General features: G+C 35.9%; 1 protein-coding gene across 1 annotated transcript; it reads left to right on the top strand.

Annotated features, from left to right (window-relative positions):
* Positions 1-281: 281 nt before the first annotated feature.
* Positions 282-18711, top strand: micu2 (mitochondrial calcium uptake 2). The gene is made up of 12 exons (XM_051672121.1): positions 282-520; positions 1784-1919; positions 2628-2659; positions 2842-2917; positions 7470-7517; positions 9459-9541; positions 10848-10901; positions 11168-11262; positions 12041-12212; positions 17038-17146; positions 17301-17458; positions 17590-18711. Exons 1-12 carry the CDS (start codon positions 323-325, stop codon positions 17689-17691), a joined length of 1263 nt encoding a protein of 420 aa, XP_051528081.1. The 5' UTR covers positions 282-322; the 3' UTR covers positions 17692-18711.
* Positions 18712-19076: the final 365 nt, after the last annotated feature.

Raw genomic sequence — 19076 nt, forward strand, 5'->3', positions numbered from 1 at the left:
ATTTGCTTTTGTTTTCCTCTTTTTCTAAGTCGCTTTGGATAAAAGCGTCTGCCAAATGAATAAATGTAAATGTCAATTCATTAGAAAATATTTTATTTGTTTTATTTTTATTGATTATTATTGTCTCCCTCATTTTTGGAAGAAAACAAAATTGAGAACTGTTGTTCGAAAGAATCACCATCGTACTGCTCCTCTCTGCGGTGTACTGACTCTGTGACAATGTAGATGCGCTTTTAGGCTGCTGTGGGCGCCAAATCACCGTTTTTTCAATGTGACTCCACTATCGACCAAAGAAGGGCGATTAAAACTTCCCCATAGAAAAATGGCGACTTGGGTCAGGTTAGGTGTTAGCGTGCGGAATATGCTCAGAAGTTTGTCGTCTCACAGAAATGTATGGTATAGTCGTACTGTTGGAGCGGCACTGCTGAGCACTGTTTTGGCAGGCGGATTTATTCGGTATAAGTATGATCCGCAATGGAAACTGTGGCCCCACATCGTGTACGCGGAGGAGGAGGCGAAGGTAAACAAATTAATCAGACAACTTTTCAAGTCAAAGTAATTTCCTAATGTTGTACAATAAGTTTCAGACATGTTAAAAGAGCCTCCCAGACCCGTAATCTGTTTGCTTCTTCTGTCACTGCGTTGTTACTCATTATTCTGTTTAGTTTTTAGGTTTATACATTCAAGTGAGACCAGTAGGCATTTAAAAATAAAAATAAAATGTTTTACACCCAAAAATCTATTTATTTATTTATTCTTCTTCTCTGTGATGAATTGTGTATGTAGTCTCAATAAAAAAGCCTAATGTGCCCTGTTTTGATGTTTTCAATATTTATGTGTACATTTTTGGGCTTCTGTTAAGGCAAACTGAAAGTGCTATGTGTCTAGTTATTTTACTTAAATGTTTTTGTAATGAATAAGTTTCTAATTTATAATATTTAGAAAATATATGATTTAAACATGGTAAAAAAAATTGTTAAACTGCAACACTTTTGGTAGCTTAAAGCAATATTTAATTAGTTAGAATATTTAATTAATACATTAGAAGAGATGTGAAATGTGCAGAGCGTGAATAAAATGACATTCATACTAATGAGTGAATGTCTATGCACAAATCTGATGTACCCAGAGGCTAAAATGACAGTAAACTTCATTAAAATGGAATGTGTGTGAATCTGGCGACGTGTCTGTTTTGTCAAGAATATGCAGTTAAGGCGGGCCTGGGTAGCTCAGCGGTAAAAGATGCTGGCTACCACCCTCAAATCCCAGGGTGTGCTGAGTGACTCCAGCCAGGCTTCCTAAGCAACCAAATTGGCCCGGTTGCGAGGGAGGGTAGAGTCAAATTGGCCCGGTTGCTAGGGAGGGTAGAGTCACATGGGGTAACCTCCTTGTGGTCGCCATAATGTGGTTCGTTCTCGGTGGGGCGCGTGGTGAGTTGTGTGTGGATGCCGCGGAGAATAGCGTGAAGCCTCCACACGCGCTATGTCTCCGTGGCAACGCGCTCAACAAGCCACGTGATAAGATAAGTGTGTTGACAGTCTCAGACGCGGAGGCAACTGAGATTCGTCCTCCGCCACCCGGATTGAGGCGAGTCACGACGCATTGGGAACTGGGCATTCCAAATAAGGAGAAAAAAAAGAATATGCAGTTAAAATGTTGCTGCATATTCAGATCTAATGTAACACATCCAAGTTTATTGTGCTAACAATTATTTCAGCTTCATTAGATGTAAAGATAAAGAATATATGTCACATAATTCTCTCTATATTTGTATGTTTGTCAGAAAGCAGAGACCACAGTGTCAACTGTGTCAACGAGACGTCTGCGATTTAACCAGTTTGCCTCCATGATGTATGAACAGGAGCCGTATATGACACCCAGGGACTTCCTCCATTCAGTCATGCTGGAGTATGTGGACCGTAAGTGACCAGAGACACAAAACACTCATAATGATGACACCCACATGCAAATGCAGATACTCTCAAAAACAACATACATACAATAGGGATGCACTATAATATATCAATTTCTGGTTGTATCTGATATTGTAGATTCCTATTCTATTGGACTATACTGTACATACTATAGTTATATTACTCCTTACTTAGTATGCTTATCTAAAAAATTTAAATAAAGTCTGTTTAAATGTGAGCTCTTATAGGGCTGCTATCTTCAGACAAAAAACATATAATAACAGTGAATGTATTTTACGTGATCACAGCAAACCCTCCAGAACTTCTATGAAAAGCTCACGTATTTTAAGCCAAATGTTTAGGTTGGTTCACTCTGCTATTTATGTATGTATTTTACAGCAAGGTACCAGACAATACTAAGACCCCTATTTGGTGACACATAGATTTTTTCCACACTCCCTCTCTCTTTCTCACTTATGCTCTCATTATATTTACATCTTTCTGGTTTAAGATAGCAACACAGTTCAAGTGCTTTGCTTCTTGAAGTAATCACATATGCATGTTAGGCCTTGAATTCATAAAGTCTGATCATAGTGTACTCCCAAGATCTCTCAAACACCATGACAGGCCTCAAATCATTTTTTTCTTCTTCTGTTGATTCTCACTATGCAGCAAAATATTGTCTCAACAATCCCGGGTCTTCCTCTTTTTCAGACAAACTACAGAAAAAGATCCTGACGAAAAGGGTGAGTGAAATCCATAAGGCCACATGAAAGTTGATCCAAATATGAAGAGACTAGCCCTAAATGAGAGCTATTACTATGAGAACTTGTATGATGTTGAATGTGTTTAATTGTGCGGGAAATCTCTGTCTGTTGTTGATTGAGCCATTTACTTTCTCTCATAATTTGATTGTTTCCCATGACAGGATGTGGAGGAGATGATGAAGGTGGCTTCCAAGGCTGAGGCAGGAAGTAACCTGTTCAGAGGAATCGGAGACAAAGGTAAAATGTTCAGCAAACACCTGTCTCACCCATGCCAGAGTCCACCTGCCTCAATAAAGTGTCTTGGTCTGTGTGTACCAACATTTTATTTATGTTCCATTTTTAAGTGTTTTAATTAGGGATATGCATATACGGACGCTAAATGCAGCACTTCAACATGCTAACGAACTAAATAGATAGCCTAAATAACTAGAACATCGTAATGCACAAAACTATCAAAATAAGAAAACAAGAGAGGCTCCAATACAGAGCGGCACGAAATCACTTATATGCGCATCCTGAACACAGAATGACACACTTCAGCATAACTGGACTGCTTCAGGACGATCCCTGCTGTGTATTACAAAGCACAGAGCTGCGGGGGGCCTAGGTAGCTCAGTGGTAAAGATGCTGGCTACCACCCCTGGAGTTCGCTAGTTCGAATCCCAGGGCATGCTGAGTGACTCCAGCCAGGTCTCCTAAGCAACCAAATTGGCCCGGTTGCTAGGGAGGGTACAGTCACCTCGTGATCGCTATAATGTGGTTCGTTCTCGGTGGGGCGCGTGGTGAGTTGAGCTTGATTGCCGCGGTGGATGGTGTGAAGCCTCTACACGCGCTATGTCTCCGTGGCAACGCGCTCAACAAGCCACGTGATAAGATGCGTGAGTTGACGATCTCAGACGCGGAGGCAGCTGGGATTCGTCCTCTGCCACCCGGACTGAGGCAAATCACTACGTGACCACGAGGACTTAAAAGCACATTGGGAATTGGGCATTCCAAATTGGGAGAAAAAAAAAAAAGCATAGAGCTGCGAAATAATATTGCGGGTACATATCAGTTCATGACATCAAGCAGTTTATACCTTTCGAACTGCAACTATTTATTTAAGCAGTGTCAGACAGAATCAGCTAAAGACTTTAATCTCTCCACAGCACCTTACAAAGATGGGAATATTTCACTCATCAGAGAATTTAACATCTGACAGTGATCATCTTGAAATATATTGTTGATGCGGCGCTTTGCTGTAACAACAGTGCATAAAAAGACTAAACCTAAAACATTAAAGAGACGAAACTTCTAGCAGATAGTTTTACTGTGCTGACTGTTATTTACTGTTGATTTACGCAAGTTATCATCACACAAAAATGCTCTCCAAGAAGTTGTCTCTCTTAATTAATAAGAGAAATATGTCTCTCATTAAAACCACCTCCACTAAAAATATTAATGTTAGTGTAACGAGTTCACACGATGGGCAAGGAGGAAGCTGGGACTGGCTTGACAACATGTAGACATTTATTTTACACATAAACAACATAAAACAACTCCACGTGCTGCTTCCCTGCAGACACGTTGAACACACAAACACATCTTCATGCATCGCTCTCTCTCTCTGTGTCTTCCACTGTCTCCTCTCCTTAAATACTCCCGCCGCCCTTCAGTGGAACGCGAGACCGGTGTGGCACACTGGTGGAACTCATTCACCACTTATCTTCCTGGCCTCGCTCTGCCCAGATGCCGCCCGGCCCCACCCTGCTAGCCACAGTTATAAGTTAGTCAACCCCACTAATTAGGGTTGCAGCGGTATGAGATTTTCATGGTACGATAACCGTCTCAGAAAATATCACGGTATACGGTATTACACAGTTATTATTATCAGTTACAATGACCCTTAAAGGGTGAAAACAGAAGTTTTTTTTTTTTTTGGTTGAACAAACGCTTTATTAGGGCCCGAGCACGATGGTGCGAGGACCCTATTGTTCTTCTAGGCTTTTATTATTTTTTCCCAAATGAACCACATTTTTGAGGGCCTAAACATACTCGAAAACTCATGAAAATTTCCACACGCATCAGAAGTGGCGAGAATTAAGTGTGGCAAAATGGCTCGATAGCGCCACCTACAAACTTTCAACGATGTGCGCTTTATGCTACATTTCACCTACACGTACGAAAATCTGTACACATGTGTAACATGTCAATACCTACAAAAAAGTCTCTTGGACTCTTGAAGTCTAAACTCAACAGGAAGTCAGCCATTTAGATTTTTCTCTTCAATTTTTGCTCAGTTTTTGCCATTTCCAGGCCTCGTACTTTAACGAAGTCCTCCTAGAGATTTCATCAGATCTACTTCATATTTGGTTATTCTAATCTAAAGGGCTTGGCGATGCTAAATTGCAAAGCTTTTGAGTTTTCACTGCACGGCGTGGCCGTGACGGTCTGACAAAATTCGATGTTTCACCATGAAAAAGGAAGTTGTTATAACTCATACATACAATGTCCAATCAATGTTTGATAATAGTCCCGGCCATCCTACGTGCCAATATTCAGTTATAGTCATAGCGCCACCTACTGGCAACAGCCAATTCCAGGTCTTGTACTTTAACAAACTCCTCCCAGAGATTTAATCAGATCAACATTATATTTAGTCAGTCTTAATCTAAAGGCGTTGGTGATGTTAAATTGCGAAGCTTTTGAGTTTTTGTTGAAGGACATGTCCGTGGCACCCTGACAAAGTTCAATATGAAACGAGTCACATTTTTGAGGCCTAAACATGCTCCAAAACTCATGAAACTGCTCCAAACGTTACATGTTTTATAAGAGTCCCAGCCTGAACACTTCTATATGCCAATATTCAGTTATAGTCATAGCGCCACCTATTGGCAACAGGAAATGACATGTTTTACACTGATACACTCTTATCAACACTTAAGTGCTAAAAAATGCTAAAAATAATTGGAGTGACATTCCCCTGGCACAGCAGCCCCAACGTGCACCAGGGTACGAGGGCCGTTCATCGCTGCTTGCAGCTTTAATTATAATTGAAACTTGAAACCTTATTTTTTAATGGAAGTATGTGTAAAAAAAAAAAAAAAGTCTCCCTTTTGAAAATAAATAGAATAAATAAGAAAGCTAACAGAATTATAATAACAAACCAAATTATAAACATGATAAAAAATAGCATGCAACTATAACATGTTATATAACTAAAGCATGTAAATTTACATGTTAGCATAGCATGTTAAATTAACTACTAAATGAAAAATAACATCAGCTGTGTGAGCTTTTAAAGTAATGTCCTATGATTATTAATAATTAACATATACTGTAGGTGCAGGACAGTGCAGCCAGACTGCTCCTGTCTGTACCTTTAACTCAGTGGTTCTCAACTGGTTTTGCTTCAGGACTCAGATTTTACATTGGAAATCAAGTGTAAAACGTAACCTGTATTTAATGTATCCTGGGTGGCATTTCCTTTTATGTTGCATTGTTTTGTTCATGGTTTTCAAGTACAAGGACATGCATCAAGTGACATTATTTTTGTTGTTGACATCAACAAAAGTGACAGGACGTTTTCTCTCCCCCTTTTAAAAATTGAAGAGCATATTTACTTATATGAGCCCATCATTATCCCATTTGTTTCCTAATTTCAAACATAATTCAAACAGAATATACATATTACACAGGAGGAGGCTCCTCATTACCATGGTTAGGTCAGTGTAGCTAGTCTTAAATAATAGTAATAATAATAACAAATTATAGTATTTATGAAAAAGCAAGTACTAGCTGAAACACATCTTGAAACTTTAACTACAACTGCCACTGTTGATATAAAATGAGGTCTAATAGATTCTACCTTTAGATTATTTCATAAGAAACTATAACATTTTGTCAAAATATAGCACATAGTACAGTGTTGCTCTTTTCCCTCTCAGTGCTGTTTGGCATGTCAGGGCTGCCTACTGTTTGAGAGGTTCAACTTGACTTCCTCTGTAATGCTTTAAACTAGAAAAGTCTCACTAGAATTGAAATTGGTCACATCAGTTTTGAGGTCTGCACTCCGCAATATCGAGGGAAGCCTGGTTGTTGCACGCGCGCACCAGAGAGCAGAGTATATCATGATCGTGAGCTGGTTGCGTTACACTTGTGCGAAAGTGCAGATGAGAAGCCTTTAGCTGATTGCGAGATTATCATTAAATCTGCCTCGGCAGTCCTAAATATGCTATCACTTGGGCGGCCGCCGAAATATCTTCAGTGGGAGAACCATGGCATTGTTCTTTCCCTGCTGTCTGCGACCCAGTCCGAATAGACCTGCGACCCACTTTTAGGTCACGACCCACCAGTTGAGAAACACTGCTTTAACTCACACACGCACTCACTTATGTCAGATCCACTCGCCTCGCTCTGACATTTTCTCCACTGCGTGTGTGTTGCGCAAGTTGACGAGTCTGACAGGCAGGAAAGGAAAGGAGATGCGCACGCGCAGGTGAGATTCTCCGTCCGGTTGCATTTTTTTTCTCAATACCGTAGATAAGCAAATGTACATGGTATGAAAACCGTCAATTTTCATACCGTGGTATACCATGAAACTGGTATACCGCTGCAACCCTACCACTAATCGACTTATGATAAGTCACTAATCAGTTGTTTGACGAATACTCAATTAGTCAACCACCCTGGCAAATCCCTAGTTTTAATAAACAACTTGGAAACATTTGCAGTGCAGGATATCATTTGTGTATGTGTTTATAAATGAGCTGAATATTAATTCATCTCCTTGTCTGAATTGTGATTTCAGGGCTTATCTCTTACACAGAGTACCTGTTTCTCCTCACTATTGTTACAAGTAAGTGATTCTCACACATTATAGTTTCCCAACAGCTCTAGATTAGTGCCAGTCCCTAATCTCTACATCATAGACAATTTGTGTTTTTAGCTACTCGTTGATCAGGTGGACATAGATGAGTCTTTATCTTCAGCAGTGATAGTTTGTATTTCTTTGTAAGTCTAACCTCAGGGAAGAAAAAAAAGTCACAGAAGACTTGTTGTTAATCACTGTAATCAAAGGTATCAGAATCGACAACTCGACAAAGCTGAGAGAAGTACAACATTATGCTAATAAGGAGCAATGTTATGCGGCGACAACCAATTGGAGCATAGACAGTGGAGTATACGCAATCTGTCTCCTGTGAGATTTGTGGAGTGCAGGCAGGATGAAGCAGGTAGTTACTGTGAGCAGTTTTACTGTTCTATATGATTTGCCTCTGCCCACATGCACGGATATGATATAAAAATATGTAAAAACTGCTGTAAAAAAATTGTCAGTTCAGAGTGATTTTTATTGATTTATACATTGATAATTGTTCATGATATGATGCATTATGCTCTACTTAAATTTATATTTAAAAAATTGACTTCCAGAATGTTACATTTTAGCATCAAGAAAAATGATTTCTTGTCAAATTAGAATGATATCTTGTTTTTACTGGAAATACATCAAATTTGTGATCAGATATTTAAAATCTATGGCCAGTTGTGCACCGATAACGTTTGGGCATCCAGCAGAAAGAAAATCTACTAATGACCAAACAGTACAAGCGACCTGGGGGGAGTATTCCTGAAAGCACGGTTAAGCAACTCGGACATAAACCCTGAATTTGATTTAACCATATATTGCTTACTTGCGGTGATTGGTTTCAGAATATAAATCTGGGGTTTTTTACTCAACCCTGAGTTTATGCATATTCACAGTAAACTCAAAGGCATTCTCAGCAGAGCGCCAAATCCATGAGCCACCATGGAAACGGATGCTGAGAAGAAAACGCGTCCCTTTTCAGTGATGCAGAGCTTGAAGTTTTAATGATTGCGAACAAGGATTATAGTCATCTTCACTCGCAATAGCGATAGCTGCATTGTTTTGGAGTGAAATTTTGAGTTTAAAAAAAATTCACAATAGTATAAAGTTTTACCATACATGTAGAAGAATATTACAGTATTTAAAAAATCATTTAAAAACGGTACAATGTACTTTATTCGTTCACTTTTGAATGCAAATCCATGGTGTGTGAGACTGGAAATGGAGGGCAGAAGATTTGTGAGATAAAGTTAAGATTGCTGTATATCATATTAATGCTTAAAACAGGGACTAAAACCGAAATTATTTTTCATTTAGATTCGTTCTGAGCAAAAACTTTATTTTTTTCATTCCGGTTCATAAGGTCCGCAGCCTCCTTTCCAAAAGGTTACTGGTTAGAACAAAATAAAAGAATGGATAATAATGTTCTTTTTAAAATGACAGTACTCGGCTCTAAGGGGTAAAAATTATGATATTGTGCGTAATCTGAGCCTCTGTGGGCACCGTGTCGCTATCAACAAAGTCAGCATATGCCGACAACCTCTGAAACTTAATGACAATTACCTGAAATAAACTAACTCTGGAAGAATATAACCTGATACGGAGCAGGTTAGGTTCACAGGGTAAGTTGCTATGGTTACTAACATACTCTGGAAGATACAGAAAACCTCTTACTCTGATTAAACTAATTTGGTGTAGTTCTTTACTCTGCTTTCTGGAATACCCCCAGCAAAACTATAATGAATAAATAAATATGATATCACTGGCTGTTAATGTGGCATCACAAACAATCATTAAGCTAATTGGGGTTTTAGCACCCACATTTTACTTATTAGTGGCCAACCACTTCCTTGTTCAGCTGAGGGGGGGGTCGCAGGTTATTCCAGAAAGCCAGTATCCATTGCTTTGAATTTAACTGCATTGTGATTCCAGAACCTCAAACAGGATTTCATATTGCTTTCAAAATGCTTGATATTGATGGCAATGAGCATGTGGACAAGAAAGAGTTTCAGAAGGTATGGCATGTCTTTTCACACATCATTTTGTATGACATAATTTCAGCAAATTGTTTTCTTCCTAAAACTGATTTTTGTTTTTTTTTACAATATGAATGAACTGTATTTAGGTAAATTTGTAGAATAATATGAAAGTGTGCAGAAATAAAATTCTAGCAGAGGTTCTCAACTTTGAAGGCGATATCCTTCGTGGGGTCTCCAGAGATGCAGATGGGGGTTGTGGGCAATTTCTATGAACTGTATCTTATTTATGGTATATTTTTCAAGAGTTTAGCTTTGAGCATAATTAGGGTGGGAGGCTAGACCTATATATATATATATGAACTTTGCAGCTTCCGTTAGTTTAAAGAGATAGTTCACCCAAAAATGAAAATTCTGACAAGTGAAGATGTTATGCTGCTGAATGATATCCTTAGTCACCATTTACTTCTGTTGTATGGAAAAAAGGATGCAGTGGTGACTGAGGCTGTGATTTTTACCCAACATCTCCTTTTGTGTTTCATGGAAGTAGATGATGACAGAACTTTCCTTTCTGGGTGAATTTTTTAAACAGTCCCTCTAAATTATTACTTGAAGTGTAGGCTACAACGTGACCCAGACATAGTGGTGAACTCTATGTAATGTGCCAGCTACTGCAAAAGGTAAATACAGTATATGCAGAACAGTCACTCACTTGAGCAACCTAAAACTGCTGGTACCATTTGCTTGCACTTATTTTTCAGCATGCTTGTTTGCATTAAGACCAAATACCGACCCAAGCTGGACATAACAGCAAAGATGAGGTGGACCTGTGGGGAGTGGGTGGGTCGCAAGTTTTTTGGAATGTAAAAAATGGACCACGGACCAAAAAAGGTTGAGAACCCCTGTTCTAGAGCATTTGTTCTCCTGACTGGATTTGGGAGTGCTGGATTGTGAGTTATATAGTCAATCTGATTATGCTTTGTGTCTCTGTTAATGCTGGCATGAGATGACACAGATGTGTGACAGGTATGTGGACGTGGTTGATGGATGGTTGGTGCATGGTAAGAACGTAAGGAGATCTTAGTTTAAATGTGGTTTAACATTTGTCTATTAACATGAATGCACCATGTGGTGAAAGCAGAAGAATCACACAATCTTAAAAGAAAACATTTGATAAGACTCAGTATTTTTAGAGCTTTACAGAGCAGATCAACATTCCCTCATCCCTTCTGAAAAAGAAACACGTGCATATACACAGAAGGATGAGTGGATCAGGACCAGTTAAGTGAGTGTGCATGACTGAATCTTTGCCAGCAGTCTAATAACTTTTCTCTCTTCTCTGAAGCTGAAGAAAATAATTAGCCCGAGGAAAAAGCTTCTAAAGCAGGGTGGAGCAGAGGTGGGTGTTCTGTATGTTTGAATAAGATCAGCAACTTATCATTGATATGTTAGCATTAAGGCAAAACATGTTATATGTAAATTGGAACATGGTGTTTTTTCTTTTCGTATGTCTCTACAGAAACATGTCCTTGTTGCTTTAAATATTAAAGTTAAAAGTTACTTTTATGCTGAAATATCAACTTGTATGTTTGTAAACACCTCTTCATTACATTACTGTGGAAGCACACTAAGATTGGACTTAGCCCCAGTATTGTTTGTTTGCAGGGTTTAGACACTGTTGATGAGGTCAACACCACACTACAGGTGTTCTTCTTTGGGAAAAATGGCAAGATGAAACTCCATTACAATGATTTCTGCAGGTACAAACAACATTACCTCAGTGGCACACTGCCTGTAAGACAAGCATTACTATTGCTATACTCATACTTAGGTTTGGGTTAGGGTGAGGTTAGAGTTAGGGATTTGGACAAACCCCTAACCAGAGTTCGGGTCAAAAATGACACAGAAAGAGATGAAAAAGATCCAAATATTTGAAAGGTGGGGGATGTGCCTGTGGTGAATTCATCTGTAGTGACCTGTTGCTATATTTTCTAGAAAACAGCAACAATTGTTCTGATTTTGAATTTATTTATATTCAGTGATCCAAATGAAATATTTGACCTAAAAGGACGAGTCTCACATCCACAACTCATAATTACTTTAGATAATTGTATAAATCTAGCTTTACCTCATTTCTAAGTATTTGTATGAGTTTAAATTAGTTTGAATGATTTGGTGATAAATTATAAAATTATATAACAATATAATTGATATTGTATTTGTGACCAGCAGAACTTATTAACCTGCCCATACCATGAAACTGTGGAGTTGTTGATCACTTTTACTTATTTTGTGTTTGTTACAAAAATAAAGTAATTCTGGGGATTTCCAAATTCCAAATTAAAATGTTTTAGGTGATAAAATTAAATATTTTGGTTAAATATTGACAGAGAGTGGTAGAATACAAGTTATATTCTAGACTTCATATAAAAGGTAAAGCTCACTACGTACAAGTGATAGGACATAATTCTGTGTCTTAACATTTTTTACTCTTCAAAGATGTATTGCTGTACAAGGATTTTTTTTAATTTTGTGTAGGTTTATGGAAGACCTACAAGCAGAGGTGCAAGAAATGGAGTTCCTACGGTTTTCTAAAGGGATGAAGACCATGAGGCGGGAGGACTTTGCTGAATGGCTACTTCATTACACCAATGAAGAAGATAATGAGGCATACTGGGAAAATATGAGAAAGAGGATCCCCACTGGACAGGTAACACATGTTTTAAACATTAACACGAAAGTCCAGATTTAAGATGCTGATATTTCACTTGACATAAACTGGAATTCTTATAAACGGTTCAACTGTGGGAAATAAAACTGTAAGTGGTGAATGCAAGATGATTCACGATTCAAGGCGTACTGAGTACTGAAAAATTCTAAACACTAAACTATATGAAATGTACACCGATGAGCCAAAACATTATGACCACTCACAGGTGAAGCGAATAATGTTGATCATCTCCTAACAAGGCCACATGTCAAGGTCTGGGTAGAATAGATGGTAAGCAAACAATCAGTTCTCGTAGTCAATGTGTTGAATGCAGGAGAAATGAGCAGGAGTAAAGACCTGAGTGACTTTGATGAGGGCCAAATTGTTATGGCCAGACGACTGGGTCAGAGCATCTCTGAAACGGCAAGGCTTGTGGAGTGCTCCCGGTCAGCAGTGGTGAGTACCTACTGACAGTGATCCGAGGAGGGACAAACCACAAACCGGTATCAGGCTGTTGGGGCGCCCAAGACTCATCGATGCGCAAGGGCAATGAAGGTTATCCCGTCTGGTCCGAACCGACAGAAGATCTACTTTGGCACAAGTCACTGAAAATTGTAATGATGGTTATAGGAGAGATGTGTCACAACACACAGTGCATTACACCTTGCTGCATATGGGGCTTCATAGCTGCAGACTGGTCAGAGTGCCCACTGTCGAAAGTGCCTACAATGGGCACGTAAGCAACGGAACTGGACCTCGGAGCAGTGAAAGAAGTTCGTCTGGTCCAATGAGTCCCATTTTCTTTTACATCATGTGGACAGCCATGTACGTGTGCGCCGTTTACCTGGGGAAGTGATGGCACCAGGGTGCACTGTGGGAAGACGACAAGCCGGTGGAGGGGGTGTGATGCTCTGAGCAATGTTCTGCTGGAGAAACCCTGGGTCCGGCCATTCATATGGACGTCAATTTGACACATGCCACCTACCTAAACATCGTTGCAGACCAGGTACACCCCTTCATAGCAATGGGATTCCCTGATGGCAGTGGCCTCTTTCAGCAGGATAATGCGGCCTGCCACACTGCACACATTGTTCGGGAATGGTTTGAGGAACACGATGAAGAGTTCAGGGTGTTGCCCTGGCCTCCAAATTCCCCAGATCTCAATCTGGTTGAGCATCTGTGGGATGTGCTGGACCAACAAGTCCGATCCATGGCAGCTCCACCTCGTAACTTCAGGACCTGAAGGATCTGCTGCTAATGTCTTGGTGCCAGATACCACAGGACACCTTCAGGTGTCTTGTGGAGTCCATGCCTCGGCGGGTCGGCACTGTTTTGCAGCACGCGGAGGACCAACAGCATATTAGGCAGGTGGTCATTATGTTTTGGCTCATCAGTGGATATTCATATATTATATTTTAAATTAATTTGCACAAAAAAGTAAGTGTGTGTTAAAATAAATTTTATTTCTACGGAGCCCTTAGAGGACAGGGTGGGATTTTTTTTTTTCTTTCTGAAATAGTTTTGCATTTGTTCATTGTGATAAGACAGGAAAACGAAAACTATGGTAATAAAAATCATAATGTTGTGGTTATTATTATGGTTTTTTCTATACAAATACTATAGTTTAATAATGGTTACTGTTGTAAAACCATGGCTTTACTATATGTAACCATGACAGTTCAATATTTTTTGGTGGAAACCATGGTTTTAATATAGTAATATTGTAGTAACTTTGAAAAGTAATATTTTTGTTTTTGTTTTTGTTTTTTTGTTTGTTTTTTGGTGGAAATCATGGTTTTAATATAGTAATATTGTAGTAACTTTGAAAAGACATTTTTATTTTTTTTATTTATTTTTTTTTGGTGGAAATCATGGTTTTAATATAGTAATATTGTAGTAACTTTGAAAAGATTTTTTTTTTTTTTTTGTGGAAATCATGGTTTTAATATAGTAATATTGTAGTAACTTTGAAAAGATTTTTTTTTTTTTTTTGGTGGAAATCATGGTTTTAATATAGTAATATTGTAGTAACTTTGAAAAGATTTTTTATTTTTTTTTTGTTTTGGTGGAAACCATGGTTTTAATATAGTAATATTGTAGTAACTGAAAAGAATTGTTTTTTTTGTTTTTGTTTTTTTTGGTGGAAACCATGGTTTTAATATAGTAATATTGTAGTAACTTTGAAAAGTAATTATTATTATTATTTTTTTTTTGTGGAAACCATGGTTTTAATATAGTAATATTGTAGTAACTTTGAAAAGATTTTTTTTTGTTTTTTTTTTGGTGGAAATCATGGTTTTAATATAGTAATATTGTAGTAACTTTGAAAAGATTTTTTTTTTTTTTTTTTTTTTTTTGGTGGAAACCATGGTTTTAATATAGTAATATTGTAGTAACTTTGAAAAGATTTTTTTTTTGTTTTTTTTTTTGTGGAAACCATGGTTTTAATATAGTAATATTGTAGTAACTTTGAAAAGATTTTTTTTTTTTTTTTTTTTGTGGAAACCATGGTTTTAATATAGTAATATTGTAGTAACTTTGAAAAGATTTTTTTTTGTTTTTTTTTGTGGAAACCATGGTTTTAATATAGTAATATTGTAGTAACTTTGAAAAGATTTTTTTTTTTTTTTTTTGGTGGAAATCATGGTTTTAATATAGTAATATTGTAGTAACTGAAAAGAATTGTTTTTTTTTTTTTGTTTTTTTTGGTGGAAACCATGGTTTTAATATAGTAATATTGTAGTAACTTTGAAAAGTAATTATTATTATTATTTTTTTTTTGGTGGAAACCATGGTTTTAATATAGTAATATTGTAGTAACTTTGAAAAGATTTTTTTTTTGTTTTTTTTTTGGTGGAAATCATGGTTTTAATATAGTAATATTGTAGTAACTTTGAAAAGATTTTTTTTTGTTTTTTTTTGGTGGAAATCATGGTTTTAATATAGTAATATTGTAGTAACTGAAAAGAATTGTTGTTTTTGTATTTTTTTTTTTTTGGTGGAAACCATGGTTTTAATATAGTAATATTGTAGTAACTTTGAAAAGATTTTTTTTTTTTGGTGGAAATCATGGTTTTAATATAGTAATATTGTAGTAACTTTGAAAAGATTTTTTTTTTTTTTTTTTTTTTTTTTGGTGGAAACCATGGTTTTAATATAGTAATATTGTAGTAACTGAAAAGAATTGTTTTTTTTGTTTTTGTTTTTTTTGGTGGAAACCATGGTTTTAATATAGTAATATTGTAGTAACTTTGAAAAGTAATTATTATGATTATTTTTTTTTGGTGGAAACCATGGTTTTAATATAGTAATATTGTAGTAACTTTGAAAAGATTTTTTTTGTTTTTTTTTGGTGGAAATCATGGTTTTAATATAGTAATATTGTAGTAACTTTGAAAAGATTTTTTTTTTTTTTTTTTGGTGGAAATCATGGTTTTAATATAGTAATATTGTAGTAACTGAAAAGAATTGTTGTTTTTGTATTTTTTTTTGGTGGAAACCATGGTTTTAATATAGTAATATTGTAGTAACTTTGAAAAGATTTTTTTGTTTTTTTGGTGGAAATCATGGTTTTAATATAGTAATATTGTAGTAACTGAAAAGAATTGTTGTTTTTGTATTTTTTTTTTTTTTTGGTGGAAATCATGGTTTTAATATAGTAATATTGTAGTAACTGAAAAGAATTGTTGTTTTTGTATTTTTTTTTTTTTTTTGGTGGAAACCATGGTTTTAATATAGTAATATTGTAGTAACTTTGAAAAGATTTGTTTTTTGTTTTTTTTTTGGTGGAAATCATGGTTTTAATATAGTAATATTGTAGTAACTTTGAAAAGATTTTTTTTTTGTTTTTTTTTGGTGGAAATCATGGTTTTAATATAGTAATATTGTAGTAACTTTGAAAAGATTTTTTTTTTGTTTTTTTTTTGGTGGAAATCATGGTTTTAATATAGTAATATTGTAGTAACTGAAAAGAATTGTTGTTTTTGTATTTTTTTTTTTTTGGTGGAAACCATGGTTTTAATATAGTAATATTGTAGTAACTTTGAAAAGATTTTTTTTTTGTTTTTTTTGGTGGAAATCATGGTTTTAATATAGTAATATTGTAGTAACTGAAAAGAATTGTTGTTTTTGTATTTTTTTTTTTTTTTGGTGGAAACCATGGTTTTAATATAGTAATATTGTAGTAACTTTGAAAAGATTTTTTTTTGTTTTTTTTGGTGGAAATCATGGTTTTAATATAGTAATATTGTAGTAACTTTGAAAAGTAATTATTATTATTTTTTTTTTTGGTAGAAACCATGGTTTTAATATAGTTACATTGTAGACTGTTGTAACCATAGTTTTTGGTGGAAATCATGGTTTTAATATAGTAACTATGAATTTTTTTTATTTTTTTTATTTTTTTTTGGAAACCATAGTTTTAATACAATATACTGTATCCATATAGTAACCATGGTTCTGTTATGGATTAACCATGGTTATTCTTGTGGTTACTATGGTTTTACCATGGTATTTGTAGCAAAACCATAATAACCACAAAATTATGATTTTTATTACCATAGTTTTCATTTTCCTGTATTATTACTATGGTTTTACCATGAATATCAAGGTTAAAATATGGTTACTATAGTAAAATCATGTAAAATAATGATACATTTTTTGCGAGGGAATGCAAAACTATTTCAGAAAACAATTCCTGCCCTGTCCTTTAAGGGGCTCTGTATATTTCACGTGGTAATAACATGGTGGTAGTATTATAATGTCATTGGCATATTTTAAAGTCTCAAAGTTTTTATTCAGGAATATGTTGTTTTGTCTTTGTCAGAGCATCACCTTTGATGAATTTAAAGCATTCTGTCTCTTTACCAACCACCTGGAGGACTTTGCTTTGTCAGTCAAAATGATTAATGATGCCAGCAAGCCAATTGGAATGGGTAAGACTGATCTTGATGGCAGTATTTAATAATCTAATTCTTGAGAGTGTCCTGAATGCAGTTCTTGTCAGGGTATTTCCAATGTCAAAATTGGCAATTATGTTTTTGAGTGATTGAAATGCATAGCATACTCCATTTGTCTGTTTCACCATAGCTCAGTTCAAACGAGCAGTAAAGATAGCTACAGGTCAAGAGCTTTCAGAGAACGTTCTGGACACAGTGTTTAAAATCTTTGACCTGGATGGGGACAACTGCCTGAGTCATAAAGAATTCCTCACCGTGGTGAAAGACAGAGTACTTCGTGGGCTCAGGGTGAGAAATCATTTCGTAATCATTTAGATCATTTCAATCTAATCTGACACTAGTTAATAATTTTACTGATTGCTTTTAATTGGCTCAGAGCAGTGACAGGTAGATTTTGGTTGCGTCTGTGTGTTTCATAGGTTCAACCCCAGTATGGCTTTTCTGATTACTGGAAATGTGTGAAAAGAGAGACATTGCAAGCAGCTAAAGAGGCACTTCGGGAAATCGGCACCCCTGCCTGACAGGAGAAGGTCTGGCTGGTGTATGTTTCTGGTCAAATGTGGTTATACTTGTAATTTTAATGCTTTTGGGGAGATAATTAATTACCTACAAATGCCAGGGTTTAATTATCTTGACTTGTTTTGATCTAGTTTTAATGAATACTTTTCTTAGAAAATGTTTACACAGGCCCAAAATATATTGCTTATGAAGTGATATTGTTGTTGGCCAAACCTATTAAATAGCCTAAAATTAAGAATAATTTTATATAAAAATATGTAGTTTCATTATTATGAGCTTTACCATAAATCTTGAAACAAGAGGTTTCACTACATGCCAAATCTGTGATGTTCTTCAGACCTGATTTATTTTGTGAAATGTTATGAAATTTGAGGTCTGTGCACACTCCAAAAAGATTACACTGTCAGTTTGCAAAGCTTTTGCTTGTATCGAGTGGACATAACTTTTTAATAAGAAACATGTTTTAATTGTATTTACTTTATATTTTATTTGGGATGTGGCTGTGGTATTGTTTACATATAACCTAAATTGTATTCTCTATCATGTGAAGCTTTGCTGTTATAGGAGATTATAATATTATCCTGTGGAAAATTTGCATGTAATGCAGATTTAATGAATTATGTCATTATCACGGCAACACTCTTCAGCACTTTTATACTGGGTGTAGTTGCTTTTTGGTGCTGTTTTGCGATTGAACAGACAATTTACAAAAGAATAAGCTGACAGTTGTAAATTTGATTTTCAGTTATGAAACTGACAGATTTAACTGAGAAATCAAGTTTTCTTCATTTAATTAGACTCCAGTTGAGTTATTGTCAAATCTGGGATGAAAGTCAGTTTAACTATTTTCTTATTTTGGTTGTTTGCGTACTGTTATTCAATTTTATTAGCCGGGACACTGTAATGTTTTCAGTCTTTGATTTTTCCCCCAAAAATCTGATTTTTTTCATTTTTTATTTCACAGAATTATGCTTGCTAACAAATGTTGGTGTGTATTTTGCATTAATAAAAGAGACTGTAAAATGACTATAATGTGATGACTATCAATTCTAGAACCTTGAAAATGACCTATTATTCATCCTTCCATAATATTAGTTGAATTAGACACACTCCCTCCTTTCAAAACTCCACCCTCCAAAGATAGCGTTAAGATCGTAAACAAACAGTAGAGCAGTGCGTCCTCTTATGGTTGTCAAACACAACAGTAGTTAAATAGCACCCTCAGCTGACAACTGTTATGAATCTGAATATGGCATTAAAGGGATAGTTCACCCCAAAAAAAACCCTCATCATTTACTCACCCTTATGCTATCCCAGATGTGTCTTACTTTCTTCTGTTTAACACAAACAAAGATTTGTAAGATCATACAATACATGTTAATGGTGG

This window comes from Myxocyprinus asiaticus, chromosome 3 (assembly GCF_019703515.2).
Source record: "Myxocyprinus asiaticus isolate MX2 ecotype Aquarium Trade chromosome 3, UBuf_Myxa_2, whole genome shotgun sequence".
Lineage (NCBI taxonomy): Eukaryota > Metazoa > Chordata > Actinopteri > Cypriniformes > Catostomidae > Myxocyprinus > Myxocyprinus asiaticus.